Source organism: Neopsephotus bourkii, unplaced genomic scaffold (genome assembly GCF_033783945.1).
Source record: "Neopsephotus bourkii isolate Nb327-2 ecotype Australia unplaced genomic scaffold, CSIRO-AGI_Nbou_v1 NB_126, whole genome shotgun sequence".
In the NCBI taxonomy this organism is placed as follows: domain Eukaryota; kingdom Metazoa; phylum Chordata; class Aves; order Psittaciformes; family Psittacidae; genus Neopsephotus; species Neopsephotus bourkii.
The window spans coordinates 1,313,724-1,330,365 of record NW_026900643.1 but is presented as its reverse complement, the minus strand read 5'-3'; the positions used below and the strand labels follow the sequence as shown (position 1 = coordinate 1,330,365).

General features: G+C 44.6%; 1 protein-coding gene across 1 annotated transcript; it reads left to right on the top strand.

The window, feature by feature from the left end:
• Positions 1-2,924: 2,924 nt before the first annotated feature.
• Positions 2,925-16,277, top strand: ZP2 (zona pellucida glycoprotein 2). Its single transcript, XM_061366772.1, has 19 exons — positions 2,925-3,004; positions 3,077-3,150; positions 3,332-3,415; positions 3,504-3,598; positions 4,141-4,296; positions 4,610-4,654; positions 4,913-5,077; positions 5,534-5,630; positions 5,710-5,891; positions 6,312-6,441; positions 6,616-6,797; positions 6,891-6,982; positions 7,070-7,194; positions 7,471-7,660; positions 7,937-8,072; positions 8,159-8,255; positions 8,342-8,428; positions 8,515-8,691; positions 16,267-16,277. The coding sequence occupies exons 1-18, from the start codon at positions 2,958-2,960 to the stop codon at positions 8,658-8,660; spliced, it is 2,130 nt and encodes a 709-aa protein (XP_061222756.1). The 5' UTR covers positions 2,925-2,957; the 3' UTR covers positions 8,661-8,691; positions 16,267-16,277.
• The last annotated feature ends 365 nt before the right edge of the window (positions 16,278-16,642 follow it).

Genomic DNA, 16,642 nt, shown 5'->3' with positions numbered 1-16,642 from the left:
CCTACCGGAAGCATAAGCCACCACCAGCGTAACTCCCAACTTCACAAGGGCACATAAGCTCTTTCCCCACGACAAGGGGGTGTCCGTGAAAGAGAGGAGCAAGGCTTTAATCAGTAGGGAAAGATACTAAAATTGAAAGTCAATAAAGCCAACTCTACCAAAGCCTTGTCTCTTCTCACCTGCACACCTCGATTCCCCACCATACTGGGCGCATAAAAGCAGACTGCGGGGTTTCTATAAGACTAGAAGCAGTGACATTTCCTGTTTTGTCATAGTGACATTTGCAATGAGTGTTTTGGGACTTTTCAAAAATAGAAGCCCTGACCCAGCCTTGGGCTCTTTGCATTGCTAAAGCCTTTTTGTTGGTTTTGGTTTTTCGTTTTCCCCTGATACCAACAGCAGTGCTATACGAACAGTCCCAAGGCCAGCCATATTGAGCTCACTGGTGTCGCAAATGCTGTCCTGCTGCCAGTGTGTGAGGGACAGGGACTGCAAAGCCCATAGGAAAGTGCTTATCTGCTGAGCTGATCCGTGCTCCTTGAAGACAGTATGTAACACCCCAATGCTTGAGGGTGTTCAACGCTGCTCTGGGGCAATGCCTTTTTTCCAGACATTAGAAAATCAAACAACAGAAAAAAAGCAGAGAACTGGAAGAGGAGACCTTGCAGGTTTTTGCTGCAGAAGGGAAAAAAAAAAGGCAAGCCGTGGTGGTAAACATATGTTACAACTCAGGCCATATTGTTACAGGTTAACAATTTGTGGAGGGGGAATGGCCAGGCTTTCTCTGTAGCTTAACATGTGGATTCAGATGTGTTGAGTGAAGCAACAGCTAATTACTATAGCACACCCCGCTGAATTACATCTGACAAACTTACATACTCAAGGATTGGTATTAGGAGATGCTAAAGCACCAGAGGGCTGACCCAGTTGAGGTGACTGTCACAATAGTGTTGCTTTAACTGTTAAATGTTGTCTGGCCCAACATCACCTTTCACCTACGCAAGCCACAACCAGTTATGAGGCGTTTGGGAGTTGGTAAAACACTGAGTTAACTCTAGCAGGTGAGGACAGGCTGTGCTTCTGCACAGGGACCATGCGTTGCTGCTGCTTAGCCTTCCACAGGTGTCTCCTGTGCTAACAGCATCACCCTGGTGTGATGCAAGACTGGGATTCTACCAACCCAGAGTCAGCTACACTCTGAGAACGTGATCCATAGCTCTCTGGGACTTACAGCTTTCCCATCAACTTAATGAAGCTGGGAACCAGGGGCAGAGAAATTGCAAGTAAATTTAACTTTACATTGGATTAGATAGCCTGAAAGTACTTAATTTGTGGTATTCGTTAAAGGATGTATACTTGAAACACTTTTTTCCTCTACTGTGTTGGTTAATCCCAAGCTAAATAATAATAGATATGTGATAAAATAAACTTTGTATGGCTTAGTTCCATTAGTTTTCTGTATAACCATGGCCTTTGAAAACAATGAATCTTATTTAAAAAAGAGAGGGGAAAAAAAAAAAGTTACATGATGTATGTTTGCAAATTCAGGCATCTCTGGGAAGTTAATTACTTGCCAAAGGTTAGCCACCTGCTAATCCTTTTGATGACAAAAGCGGAAGGGCGATTTCTTTTTGTGCTGTTTACTCTGGTGTGGTTATAGATCCAAGCTAGGGCTGCTTATTGCTACGAGTGGCATTGTGCACATTTGGTATCCCCACTTGCATACTAGCTTTAACTCTGCATTTGCCATGTTCTCATAAGGATGAAGGAGATGCTCGTAAAGAATGTCAATCTTTCTGGTTACTTACACTAGTGATCTGCATTGCCTGTATGGATCATACTGCTTTGCCACACAGTGCACTGGTGACAGTCACACACTTTGCAGCTACTTCCACTCATGCTGTTGTCCCACTTCCCAGTGCTCTGGTATCTACCAGCAGTGGACAGACAGCTCTTTCTGACAACTCTGGCTTTAAGAGAATTGGAACTACTGTCACTTGGGCTGGAAACTCTAAAATCTGCTCTAGGCAGAGGTCTGGGTCTGTAACTGTAAAAAAAAAAAAAAAAAAAAAAGGGGGAATATATTTTACATGAACACGTGCTACATTAATACAAAATTTGTCATTCCCTGAAGCCAAATTTAACATCCCATTCCTAAATTACCATCCATACTATTCATTTCAGTCTCTTCCTATGATCTATCTTTTTTGCTTTCTCACATCTCAAGAAATCAATTACTTTTAAAAATATGAGTTTCTGGGTTTTTTACAAATCTGTTTGAAATCAAAAGCATTGGGGAAGCTGAAAGGCAGCATAAATCTGAGGCGCTTTTCTTCTCAGGCCTTTTCCCCACAGCTCTGAACAGTGACAGCCAAGACAAAGCCTCCAGAGATCTTCCAGACTAAAGACCTGAAACTTGTCACTTGTGTTTTCTTCCTAATTATATCTATATCAGCATTGCAGACTAGCTCATACAGGGGAACAAAATACGCTTATTTACATTCAAATCTACCAGTGGAATTGTTTCAAATTACCAGAAAAAAAGTGGCCCAGAAATGTCCTTTTTAAAAAATAACTGACCAAAAAAAAAAAAAAAAACCACCAAACCAACCAACCAAAAAAAAAAAAAAACAAAAAACCAAACCAAACAAAAACCCCCACACATTTTTCTGCACAACACTTGACAAGGAAATAAAGAGAATGAAGAGTACACTATCAGAGCAAGAAAAGAAATACCTTCAAAATAGAAGGAAACAACAACCCATGCCAAAGACTTATTATAACCTCAAAGTCTCCTGCAAGCCCACCTCTTCATAGTACAGAGACCACACTAGAGGCAGGTGTGAGCTCTCAGTGTCTTGGCCAGCAGAAAGGCAGCACCTGTGTGGAGCCTGAACCAGGCCCTATATAATCCTTCCTGGGCAGCCAGAGAGTAAGCTTGTGGTCTCAGAGAGAAGATGGGGTTGTTTGTGAAGCAGCAGTGCTTGAATGCTTCAAGGAAGTGGTGAGTTAGATATGGTCAGGAACTGGGTCATTCCTCTGCTGCTGTCTTATTTGGTCCTCTTTTTGCTTGCAGGTTGCTGCTTCTGTTTGGATTTTTGCTGCCCTTAGCCCTTTGTGCTCATGGTCTGGGGGATCAGGATCTCTTGGGTAAAGAGACTTCTCCAAGCTGGTAGTGCTGTGAATGTGGGCTTTATGTTTTCTTGGAGCTGCTTCCCCTCTGCCTTAGTGTGGAAGGGGGCTCTCAAGTGTGGCTGGCTTGCTGGAGGGTTTGTAGCATATGTGTTTCTAGGAGGGGACAGTGGAGCTGATAGTAGATTTTCTTCTGCAGAGGGTGTGACCTGTCACAAGGATAGAATGGATGTTGAGTTTTCCAGAGAGCTAGGCAACTACTCCTGGCATGTGTATGTTGTTGGTATGTATTGCTACTGCCCTGACCCCTTTCTGCTGTGGCCTGAAAACAGGTTCCTGTCTGCAGAGCTAAGCTTCCATGTTCTCTCTAGATGTGAGTGATGAGGAGATGGTGAACTGTGACTATGCTGTGGACCATGAGAGACTCCTGCTTAGTGTCCTGTTTGTCAACTGCACTAGCCTAGAGGTAAAGGGGTTCTTCATTCTGGGAAGCTGCTGTGATGTAATGTGAGGCTTTTATCCTGGCAAGGACTGGGTTTAATAGCTTTAACTTTAAAAACAGAAATACTTATACTGCTGATAATATTCTTCTACAAGAGCTGTTCATGCCAGAAGTCTAGAAAAAAAAATATACTACCAGAATACTACCAAATGGGTCTCAGGAATTTTCTGGAATCTGTTGCTTTTAGGCATTTGAAATGCTACAAGACTCTGGGTTTTGGCATTTATTAACTTGCTTCTCAAACAGCTGATTCTGCTACAGCAGCCTGCTGGTCCTTGGAGTGTCGTTCTTGATCCCTGCAATTCTCTATCTTCTGCTCCTCAACCTAACCTTGTGACCCTAGCTCTTCTAGAGAGCTTTTAAAATAACAATTCATCTTGTCCTTGCACTGGTATAAGCACCGTGAAACAACTCTCAAGTTTAAGTTTGCTCTCAATGGCTTTTAGTTGTCCTTATGCTGTAGTGAGCATTACTGCCTTTTTCTAATTAATGTCTCTTGTCTATAGTATGGTCAGCACCAGCTAAGATTGAGGCTGATGGTGAATGACACAATGGGAGAGGAGAATATAACCTACAGCTCTCACTGTGATAGTGCTCATGCCGATGAAATCATTACTCCTTTCTTTGCTGGTACAACAAACTGTACAAAAGACTTCATGGCAGTAAGTAGAGGAATTGGAGTGCTATAGATCCAGGCTGTCTCCTGGAACTGGATGGCTGGGATCTGTGGAAAGCTGGGGAAAGCTCCAGCCAGCTTCAGGGAGGTCTGTTGGCTGCATGTCCATCTTGGCATGGCCACTAGCTCTTTGAAGAGCATTAATAATGAACATGGTCTGGTTCCAGCCCTACTGCAGGGGAAACAGGGATGCTGGTGCCAGCTGTCTCCTTTTAAAACTATACTAGAGATTTTTCTTAAAGCTGTAGGGTTGTGATCACTAACTGTTCCAGTGGTCTAACCCTTGTGCTGTGTTTCAGGTTATTTTCCCAAGACTCATTCCAAGCCTCAGTGATGAGCATATGGTATGTGCCTTCTGTCTTGCAGAGGGGAGGTGCAGGAGTGCCTGGGGTTTGGACCTAAACTGAGCCTGGTATCTCCAAGCAGGAGTAGTTACCTCTCTGGGGTACTTCCATCTTGTTGGGAAGCCTAATTCTAGGCTATCAGCATAGTGATCTTGAATGTAAAACCTGCAAGGTCACAGAACTGCCATGTGAAGAGCTCTGTAATGACTTAGTGCTTCTGTGCCTTCCCTCCCGAAGCAAGGCTCTCCTGCTTTACAGGTTCTCACAACTCCAGTGAACTGGACTCTATCAATTGATGATGGAACCACAATACATCAGCTGAGCCTTGGGCAAGCCATGCAGCAGGGCTATAGCTTTCTAACTGATGACAACAACTTCATATTTCAGGTGGCCTTTACTGCCACTGGAGTTGTCTCCTACAAGGTAGGTGAAGAAAGAAAGGGCATGGAGGGGGCAGTGCTACTTTAACAGAGGCTTGATGACACCTCCCTCCTCTAGACCTGTGGAAAGCACTTGCAGAACTGATGCAGTGCTATAGGCCCAGCATGCAGCAAGTGTGTGCAAAGCTGTTTGACTTTGTATAGCTGTCATTGAACAGCCCAGCCCTCTAAAGAGGGAAGCACAGTGTGCACTGCAGACATCAGCACAGCTGATGGGCATCCACATAGGTGGAATTCTAGCCATAGCTTGTCCTGTGAACATCTGGTAGTCTCATGAGCAGATCCCTTTTGGAAAGGGTGTTGAGATGGGAAGAAACTGTTGTTGCAAGCATGAATAGCAGTGGTCCTGAACCAGATATCGTATATGGCCGTGGAGGTTTGGTCATATGATGGATCATGAGCTGAGCACTCTTTAATAGCGCTTTATCTTCTTTGTCAGCACAATAATACGGTGCTCTACACCGTGGCACTCAAACTCGCGTATGGCCCTCCTGAACATAAATGGACTGTGGAGTCAAGAATGCTGTGTGCCCCAGGTAATGCACGAAGAAAGTCAGAACCTGGACTGCTTCTGCCTGAAGGAAATTCTTGTATTTAACAAAGATGTTTTTGCAGGTCCAGCAATTTGTAATGCAACGCACATGACTATTGCTATCCCAGCTTTCCCAGGGACCCTTATGGCTGTGAGTGTAGAGGATAAGACCATTCCCATGGACAAGCTTCAGGAAGATGAGATTGTTCTGGACACAAAGAGAGGGGTCAAGCTGCATATTAACAAGCGAGTCTTGAAGTCCAGGGTGAGTCCTGATCTTCAAGTTACAGGGGTTGGTGTGATCACAACTCTGGTGCTCCCTGAGAGGTAGATTCCGGTAGCTTTAACCTTGACTAAGCACTTGTCAAGTCAGCCGTGTGTTCTAGGCTGTCTCAGAGCGGTTGTGATTAAGATGTGTGTAAACTGACTGCCTACTTTATAATAGGTAGCAGCATTCAAAGGTAACTTGGGTTTCATGAAGCCTCTTGGCAAAAACAGCTGGAGGTGAAAATATTCCTTATGGAGTACCTTGGTATTTGGCATGTCTGGAACAATGTAAGTTAACAAACTGGTTGAGTTTAGAGAGTATCATGGCCTCAGGGCAAGTGGAGCCACTCTAATATGTGCATGTGTTAAAGTGAGCTCTTGTAGTTATGTTCCAGAAGAGAAACTCTTGTCTTTCCAGCTACATGGGGAGAGCTGTTCAGGACTTCAGTCCTACATGTCTGCTCTGAAACTGGCTTTTCAGTACCATGGGGAGACTGTGACAATGGTGATGCATCCAGAGTGCCCCTGTGACCAGCACACACCACTAGGTAAGTGACTGACTTCTGCAGTGACTTGGCTCAAGTGTTGCTCAGATAATTCTTCAGCATGGCTTGTTCTTGAGCTTGTCCTTCACAGGACAGTATCTATAGCCAGAGCACAACTGCTCTTGGCAGATTGAGCTGTCACTGACTGGCATGGCAACTTGTGAACCTTTGTTACAGCTGCTGTATGCACTCAGGATGGGTACATGGATTTTGAAGTCCTTGCTGACAGTACTATGCCACTTCTAGATTTGGACACACTTAGGCTTAGAGATCCTGCATGCCGGCCAGCTTTCAAGTCATCTCTGAATGACAGGGTTTGGTTTCACGTCCCACTGAAAGGATGTGGGACCAGGTATTGGGTAAGTGTGTAGCCGAGACTGATGGGGTGGGTTTCATGCACTGGGAATGTCCTCATGAACACTGTTATTCTGTACACTATATATTATTTGCAGGTAGATGGGGAGAAGATCACTTATGAGAATGAGGTGAGAGTATTATGGGCAGACCATGTAGTGCACAGGATCTCAAGGGACAGTGAATTCAGGTGTGTCTGCAAACCTCTTTGGCTAATACTTAGTCCTGGATGTTTGTATATAGAACATAATACTTAGCTTGCCTTTCCTTATTACAGGTTAACAGTCCAGTGCTCCTTCAGAAATGGTGATGCCTCCCTCACTATAAAGGTAGACCAGCTTCCTTCTCCGGCTTCTTCAGTGAACCAAGGTCCCCTCTCCTTAGTTCTTCTAAGCTACCCAGGTAAAGCTGATTCTGGGCTCAGGTGACTGGAAAGCAAGTGGGGTTTGTGAGGGGAAGGATGTAGGAGTGAACTGTTCTGGTGCATGGGCTTCTAGTGACTGGATATGCTTTCTTCTCTCCCACCTACGCTACTTGAGGTAGACGTCAAGTCTGTGACTTTAAGGCAAACTGCAGCTGGTGGACTGGCTGATGTGGAATTGCTCCAAACCAGTTTTTTCAGGAATTTCTCTTTGCACGCTAGCTTACCTAACAAGGTTTTGGTTCTTGTTCTTGCAGAGGACTCGTACAGGCAGCCATACCGTGATGATCAGTACCCAATAGTGAGGTACCTAAGGCAGCCTATCTTCCTGGAAGTTCAGGTCCTGAAACGCAATGATCCCAACCTCCATCTAGTATTGGATGACTGTTGGGCAACAGCTTCACAAGATCCCAGTTCACTTCCCCAATGGAGTATTGTTGTTGATGGGTGAGTGTCCTGCCAGAGAAATGGAAGCACTTCTGTTGGTGTCTGTGGGTGGGAGGATTCCCTCATTCTCCCATGCCACTCCTTTGGGAACAGAGCTTCAGGTACAAGGGCTTAATTCAACATGGCCTTCCAGGTCCTGCCCTGGTATGCTGGGACTTGTAAGATGGTAGCAACCGTATCCTGAACTATCTTGAACCTTGGCCTGCTGCTTAGAAAAAAATAAGAATTAAACCTTCCTTACCTTGCTGTTCTGACTTGCTTCTTATCTTTTGGCAGCTGTGAATATGACCTAGACAGCTACAGGACTGTGTTTCATCCTGTGGGGCACAGTGTCAGCTATGCAAACTATCGCCAAAGGCTGGAAGTGAAAACTTTTGCCTTTGTCTCTGGTGACAAAACCCTCCCTGGCTTAGTAAGTTATACTATCCTCCTGCTTGGAGCAGTAAGTAGAAGCAGTTATTGTCCTAAAATGAATGGACCTCTCACTATCTGTCCTAGGTATATTTCCATTGCAGTGTTCTGATCTGTGACCGTTTTCAACCAGACTCCCCTTTGTGCATGAGAAGATGCCCCAGGCCATCTAGAAGCAAGCGAGGTAATGTCCTAGCAGATGTTAGGTTGCATTGGTCCAAGATAACCCACTGTACTATGGGCTTCACTTCTACCACATTGCTGTTGCAGGGAGTGGGATGCCAGGTGTGAACTCTGCAGTTGTGAGTTTACAGGGTCCTGTCCTCCTTGTGCCAGAACAGTGGTCTGCAACCCAAGGTACTGAGCCAGCATGGTATTGATGTGTGTTGCTTATGATGAGTGAAGATCTACCTCCACAAACTGCCTTTCTGCTTGCTTTGCAGGGAGCATTCTCCTGAGCAAGGAGGCATTGGCTGGCATTACAATGGCTGCTGCTGGTATTCTCTCTCTGGTGGCCACAGTGCTACTATTTTTGGCTTTTCTTAAATGCCTAAAGAGAAGAGCATCCATGGTAAATGTGGTATGTTAGTGTATTTTTTACAAATAAACTCAGTAGAAATGTGTTTGCAAAGGTCTTCTGGATGAATTGTGTGGCTGTGGAGCTGTTGCTGTATAGGATTCAAGGAACTAGACTGGACAAAAATGGATGTCTGTTCTGCTAAGCAGTGGCACTGCTCCCAGTGTCTTCAGTCAGAGTGCTCTAGATGTAAACCAGAACTGAGGCTCTTTAAAGCCCAAACTTTTTAGGTAAGACTCAAGTGACTGTGGCAGCTTGCCCTATAAGAGAGCTTTTTCACCTCCTTAGTTTGCACTGTGGGATGACTAACAGGGTACTAATCAATCTTTTCTAGTATAGTAAGAAGCCACTTCTCACAGTAAGATTCCATACTTTTTCTGCCCTTTCCTAGGACTGTAGAAGAGGATTTAGCTAAAAAAGTATTAGTTTAAGGTGTAGTGCTCCTTAACTGTGCAGTTAACTTGCAGTGTTTAGACACAATACTGGTAACTCAACATCCTCTAGGCCCTTCACAGCAGTAAACAAATACTCAGTTTAAATCTTCTAGTAGCTTAGCTGGGGCTATATGAAAACAAGCAGTGTTTCATGACACCTGCTGGGCAGAATCAAAGCCCAACTGTGAATTGCACTTAGTGCTGGTCACTAGATTACAAACTCTAGATGCAATCTTGGGAGAGCATAACGTTTTAATAGGACAAACGGTAGCTGCTTGGTGAATATTTTGTGGCACTTATACACACTGAGCTGCATGTTCCAGGCAGTAGCCTCTCTCTAGTGGCTAAAGATCAACCTGGGCAGCAGTACTTAATGCTACATTGCTTTTCAAGGCAAAAGTGAAGTCAGCTGTAATTTCACTTGGTTCTGGCTTTCATAAATCACTGTTGCAGGTGTGGGAGTGCCATGTGTAGGCTACCAGCCTGTAAAGAGCTTTAAGCTTACTGCTAGTGAATGTGGAAATGAATCAAATGGCTGTCAGAGACCAGCAAGTCTCTTGCTGAAACCTGTAAAGGCCAAGAGAGCTGCCACATTAGAGGGTGATGTCAGTTTAAGCTTCCTGGATTTTAAAACTGCACATGTGCATGGTTCTGTTGCTTTTAGCTTAGAACATAGTTGGGAAGTGCCCTCTAGCTCTGGCACAGGCTGATGTGATGTAGCCCACAGCAGCTTGGAGACCTTTTAATTGCCTCAAACTCAAGGTCAGTTTTAATGTATAAAATGAACTTTTACATAAGGAAAATCTGAGGGTAACACTGAGGTGATTACAGAGGATGTGGCTGAGAGAAATGTGGAATATGCTGCACTAGCTGTATAGCATTAGGTATGTTGTTTACAGCAATAGCAAAACCCCTTGAAGCTGTGATATTTTATTTGGCTTTATGTGTTACTAATACAGGCAGAGAGAACTAAATGTGAAGGAATAAGATGTTCTAGAATAACTTTAGATACTTATATATATGCTAGTTTTATGCTTTCAAACTGGTTTCAGTGCTGTAGTGATTCGGAGAAAACTCCAGGAACAAACTTGCCAACAAAGTTTTCAAGTTGACAAGCAGGTATTCTTTATTGCGGCGCCGGGAGACACGGGGGATAAATCCTCCTAACGTGTGTCCCCGTATTGCTATACAAGCCACCCTTATATAGTCCTTGGGCATACATACATATTCATGAGGCTACGTATGGATTACATCATTTTCCAGAGAGTTCCCCGCATGCGTACAGAATTGTGGTGGTGGTCTCTGAGGGTCGTTTACTTCTTCCAACAATCTTCATCACTTCTGGCAGCCTTTGAAGCACGCGCAGTAGATGCTCATACCAGTTTAATTGGTTCGTTAGCACCAGAGACATAATAATCCTCCTATCCTCCTACTTATCAGTTAGTTTAACTGTAGCCCATCCTGGACACCTGCCATTCTCAGATACTCCTTATCCCTGTGTCCTGTTCTTCTAGACTGTTTTCCTTAAAACTAGGCCAACTATAACGATTTATCTTGTGAGAATTCTCAGTATGTTCTCTAGTTGTACTCTATTTTTTTTTCTCTATGTATCTTGCACCTCAGTAATTTTCCATTGCTACTGTTACAAAGCCATCAAACTTAACATTACTTAAAACTACTTATAAAAGTTTCTATATCCCATTTTGTGATTTTGTGCCCCTTTGTCTCAGTAGCTCTGTCCTGAGGAGCTGAAGACTGCAACACAGCTTTTAAGATCCCTGGCTGGTTTTTAACTACACTTGAGTCAAAGATCTCAAGTTTCTTGAGGCTGAATGAAGCTTAATGGTGGTATTTTAAGGTCCTTTCCAACTGTAACCATTCTATGATTAAACCCCTAGCTGTTCAGCCTTGGTCTGAGGCTGCCTTTCTGTACCTCTGGATTAAAAACCCTGTTCCCATTTGCTCTGCCACAGGTGTGCTGCTGTTGAGTGCAGCTGACCTTCCTACTAGCCATGCTTCCCTTGCATTAGACTGTTCTAGCTACATCAGAGTTATCTTTTGGGCAGCCAACAGCCCACCTGTGGCACGGGGCCACAGGCACCTGGAGGTGAGGGACCTGTAATCAATGATAACCCAAGGCTGATGTCCAGTATGGGAGGACTGGACCAGGCTTTCAAGTCACCTCACTAACCAGCAGGTGCTTGGTGTCTGTCTCAAACTGGGAACTAAGCTCTCAAAAGAAGTTAGCTCATGCTGCAAATGTGTCATCTGAGTGCTGCCTTATCTTCTGATATAGTTAGCAGTAGTTTCTGTTTGCCCGTCTCTACTTTAATAGGCCTGGTCCTTGTTATCAGGCGTTGTTAGTAATGTATCTTAGAAGGTTTTCTTAACACATTATCTGCTTATTCTATTCCCTGTAGCCCAATTAGTGGCTTATTTTGGAGATTGCTGTAACTGATAAAATAAAAAACATCTCTCCAAAGTAGAAAATTCCATTCTGACCAGAACAGATGTTGTGTTCTGCTGTCACTTAAACAGCTTATAAATGAAGTATCCATATTGTAACTCAGTTTTCCCAACTGGCCTAGTTAAAAGGAGCAAGAACTATCCCTATATTGCCTTGCTTCCCTACAGAGAAAGGTGATAGAATTTCTTGTGGGTTTTAGGGAAATAGAGGAAGCCTGTTCATGATTATTGGTAAGTGAATAAATACCTTTTAGGCTCAGAGTTTGGAGGTTAAAACTTGGGCTTCTTGAATCATCCAATGGTTTTTATTCTGCTAGATTATACTGTGTTGCAGTAGGGGTCAGCTAGGGATGACTAGGTGCTTTGAAAAATAGTGACTTAAAACTAAAGGCCTGCCTAAAAGGTTCACTAACAGGTTTGTTGCTCATTATTAACAAACTACTTCTGGTTCTACTGCTCTTACCTTTCATCTTGGGTAAATACCTTGGGCAAATCATGGGTTGTAAATGAATGTTTCTTTATTGGATCTGTTTCAGGTTTGTTGCCTTTATTTATTTCCCCCCTGTGTCTTTTCACTACTTGTCAGGGTAGGGTGTGTGTCTGTAGATATAAGACAAAAAGTGATGGTATGCTAACAAATACAGAATCTGAGCATGGTGTGAGTGGTACAGATTAAAGGGTAGATACTGTCTGGGGTTCAGCAGTAGCAGTTATTTTTTCTCCTTCTTAATATTCTGTGCAGTGCTGTGTGTTCTGCTTTAGTCTGAGAACAATGCTGACAACACACCAATGTTTTAGATGTTGCTCAGTAATGCTTACTCCAATCAAGGACTTTCAGTCTCTCATGCTCTGCTAGTGAGGAGGGGCGCTGGAAGCTGAGAGGAAGCAGAGACAGGACACCTGACCCAAACTAGCCAAAGGGGTATTCCATACCATAGCACATCATGCCCACTATATAAACTTGGGGGAGTTACCTGGAAGGCCCAGATAGCTGCCCGAGTTGGGCCGATAGGTCAGCGAGAGCGGAGCAATTGTATTGAGCACCTCTTTGTGTTTATTGGTTTGTTTTTTCTTTTTCCCTTTTTAGTTTTGTATTCTCTCCCCTTTTAATTTCCTTTATTGTCATTGGTGATAGCAGTAGTATTGTATTGTACTTTTAGTTACTGGACTGTTCTTATCTCAACCTATGGGGTTTACATTCTTTCAGTTCTCCTCCCTACAGTTGTTGCACTTGGTCTCCTCAGTTGTTGCAGCTGGTCTTATATCTCACTTGCAGCCAGCATTTGCTGGTTTGGTGTTTATCAGCTGGGGGGCCTGGGTTTAAAGTAATTGTTTTGTTGTACTTCAAGGTAATGACTTGTAATATAATAGAATCATTGATCATGAAATAGGTCTGGCTTGCGTTTCCAGTGTGCTTGTCACAGCTATAGATTAGGAGTCATATAATGGAAATTTCAAGGAAATACACTGGGGGGGGGTGTATTTTCTCCCTCCTTGGGTCAATCTGTGAAGGAGACATTGTCTCACACTCCCCACTCTCCTACCAGGCTATTTACAACAGCATTTGGGAATTCTGAAGGGTTCTGGATGGGTTTTGGATCACCTTTGAATATCTTTGAAACCTGCCTGCTGCTTTTGCTGGGGATCAGCATGTTGCCACACATAGAGCATTTGTTTTACACACCATCTGACCCTGAGAATGCCTTATTTTGTCTGATCACGAAAGTTAAGGAGAGTCAGGGTCAGGTCTTACCTAAGGTTAAATGATGATCTAAGAGGTCCACCAACATTTTTTACCCAGGGCTTGACAGTTGTGAGTGACAGGGTGTTTGGGACAGTATAGGCAGGTATCTGGGACAGTGCTATCTCCGGTGCTTTAGAACTTCACCCCTGGAAAAGTGCAAAATCCAGAAAAACTAGTAAAACGCTTACTTAAAGTGTGCTGCCACCCTGGTAATACCAGAGAGGGACAAATTATGTCAGTGCGCTAGGGCTTGGCCTATGCCTATGGACCCTCTCTGGAAAAAGACGTCTCTGGATCTGATGGCAAAGCAACAGATAATGCAGCTACTCAATTGCTAAGCACAGCATCAGCTCCAACTCCAGTGACAGACCCTGCAGCCACTCCAAACATGGTGGTAGATAGTGCAGCTAACCCAAAGGACCAATCTGTGCCAGTATCAGTTGCCTCTATAAGCAAGGGGAAAAGCAAACAAGGGCCACAAAGAAAGAGCAACTCGTGCAGTGAAGAAAGATGAAGACCCAATGCACTTCCTACAGTGAATGGCATCTGAATAGGAGTTATTAATATGTGAAGCAGAAGAAGTGGTAACTTCTCGATCCCAGACATCAACTGAGCCGCAGAATAGGCAAAAAGATTTCAGCCATCTTCCAGGTGAGCACATGATCATCTGGTTGCTCATATGCTGGGAAAATGGGGCAGATGGTCCTGAACTAGAACGTAGGGAAGCCAAGCAACTGGGATCGCTTGCTAGGGAAGGGGAATTGGCAAAGCGATTGCAAAAGAGAAATGAGCCCTCGACCTCTGGAGGTGGCTCTTGGCAGCTGTGAAGGAAAAGTTTCCCTACAAGAATGATGTTATGTGTTGCTTAGCTAAGTGGACTATGATAGAGAGAGGCATCCAGTCCCTGAGGGAATCAACCATTCTATTGTAGGGCAGATGCTAGGAATTCAGCTGCAGATCTAGATGAAGTTGAAGGTACATGACACATGTGGTGGAAGCTTACATGGTATGCGCCACCATCATATGTCCACTCATTGGCATCAATGACCTGGCGCGAGGCAACACCACCACCAGTGGATGAAGTGAGTTGTCAGCTTCAAGAACTGGAAGACAATCTCACCCCTTCCATCATTTCAGCTGTGGAAAAACTGTCCCAGAAGTTCAAACAATTCAGAGATGATCTATCCAATCTACCCAGCTCCTCATGTAATCCCCATATAATCAACTGTCAGACAGTGAGAAGCAATATGCCTTGCTTATTGATGGCTCCTGATGTGGTGTGAGAAAGCATCGGAGTTGGAAGGGAGCTGTATGGAGTCCCTTATGGCAAGTTGCAGAAACTGCTGAAGGAGAGGGTGAATCAAGTCAGTTTGCTGAGGTGAAAGCTATCCAGCTGGCCCTGGACATCACTGAATGAGAAAAGTGGACAGTACTTTATCTCTATACGGACTCATGGGTGGTGGCAAATGCCCTGTGGGGGAGATGGCAGAGGTCAACCCATCTGGGCTGCTCCACTGGGGCAAGGTGTAACTGCCCTGGTGCAGAACCTGGTGGTGAAGGTATGCCATGTATATGCTCATGTACCCAAGAGTCAGACCACTGAGGTGCACCAGAACAAGTGGAAAAAGCTGCTAAGACTGAAGTGGCTCAGATGGACTTAGATTGGCAACATAAGGGTGAATTATTTTTAGCTTGCTGGGCCCATGACACCTCAGGCCATCAAGGCAGAGATGCAACATAAAGGTGGGCTCATGATTTGAGGGGTGGGCTTAACAGTGGACACTATTGCCTTGGTTATTCATGAATGTGAAACATGTTGCAATTAAGGAAGCCAAGAGGATGAAGCCTTTCTGGTATGGAGGACGATGGCTGAAGTACAAATACAGGGAGGCCTGGCACATTGACTATATCACACTTCCATCGCCCTGGCAAGGCAAGCGCCATGTGCTTACCATGGTGGAAGCAACCCCTGGATGGCTGGAAACACACTGTGCCCCACGCCACTGTCCAGAACACTACCTTGGGCCTTGAGAAACAGATTTTGTGGCGACACAGCACCCCAGAGAGAACTGAGTCAGACAATGGGACACATTTCTGGAACAACCTGATAGACACTTGGGCCAAAGAGCATGGCAGTGAGTGGGTATATCACATCCCCTACCATGCACCAGCCTCTGGGAAAATTGAATGGTCCAATGGGCTGTTAAAAACTACACTGAGAGCAATGGGTGGTGGGACTTTCAAACACTGGGATACGCCTTTACCAAAAGCCACCTGGTTGGTCAGCACCAGAGGATCTGCCAACAGGGCTGGCCCAGCCCAGTCAGAACTTTCACATATTGTAGAGGGGGATAAAGTTCCTGTGGTGCACATAAAGAATTTGCTGGGGAAGACAGTCTGGGTTATTCCTGCTTCAGGTAGAGGCAAACCCACTTGTGGGATTGCTTTTGCTCAGGTGCCTGGATATACTTGGTAGGTAATGTGGGAACATGGGGAAGTCCAGTGTGTACCTCAAGGGGGTTTAATCTGGGGGGAAAACAGTCAATGAACTCATATGCCATTGACTGCTCTACAGTGCTTCTATAGCCCATCAGCCAGATGCCCATCTCTACCACTCTGGGCTTTGAAAAGAAGGTATGTGCTGTCGTGAACGTCAGTGGAGAATAAAGTCATAAGAAAGCCAAGAGCAGCAACAGAGTGACCTTGACTTCCCTCTGAACATCATCCCAACAGAGAATGAACTTTGATGAAACCAGACAAGCTCAGCAGTGACCAGATGAGTTCAGCAGTGTTGTCAACAGGCAACAACCCAACCCAACACACTGTCTCTCCCGCCCTGAGAGGCTGTTACAAGAGATGGAGCCTAACACTGTGGACTGAGTGAATTCAGCAAACTTTATAGGGATGGTCCATGGCCTAAGGAATTGTATCTCTTTGTGTGTATATATATATGAGACAAAAAGCAATGGTATAGTGAAAAAAAAAATGTGATTTGCACATGACCTAAATGGCATGGATATTCCATGGGTGATACTGTAACGGGTTCACCTGTAGGAGTTATTTTTCTCCTTCTTAGTAGCTGGTGCAGTGCTATTTTCCACTTCAGTCTGAGAACAGTGCTACAAGACACCGATGTTTAAGTTGTTTCTATGTAATGCTTACGCTGATCAAGGACTTTTCAGTTTCATGCTCTGCCAGTGAGGAGGGGCATGGGAAACCAGGAGGAAGCAGGGAAAGGACACCTGACCCAAACTAGCCAAAGGGGTGTTCCATACCACAGCACATCATATCCAGTGTATGAACTGGGGGGAGATACCTGGAAGGCCCATATAGCTGCTGAGGTTGGGCTG

Bases quoted from the DNA above. Each gene is read 5' to 3' on its own strand.
- ZP2 (XM_061366772.1), top strand. From the start codon at position 2,958: ATGGGGTTGTTTGTGAAGCAGCAGTGCTTGAATGCTTCAAGGAAGTG. The intron at 6,983-7,069 runs GTGTGTCTGCAA...TCCTTATTACAG, and splicing joins TCAAGGGACAGTGAATTCAG to GTTAACAGTCCAGTGCTCCT. The intron at 7,195-7,470 runs GTAAAGCTGATT...TTGTTCTTGCAG, and splicing joins AGTTCTTCTAAGCTACCCAG to AGGACTCGTACAGGCAGCCA.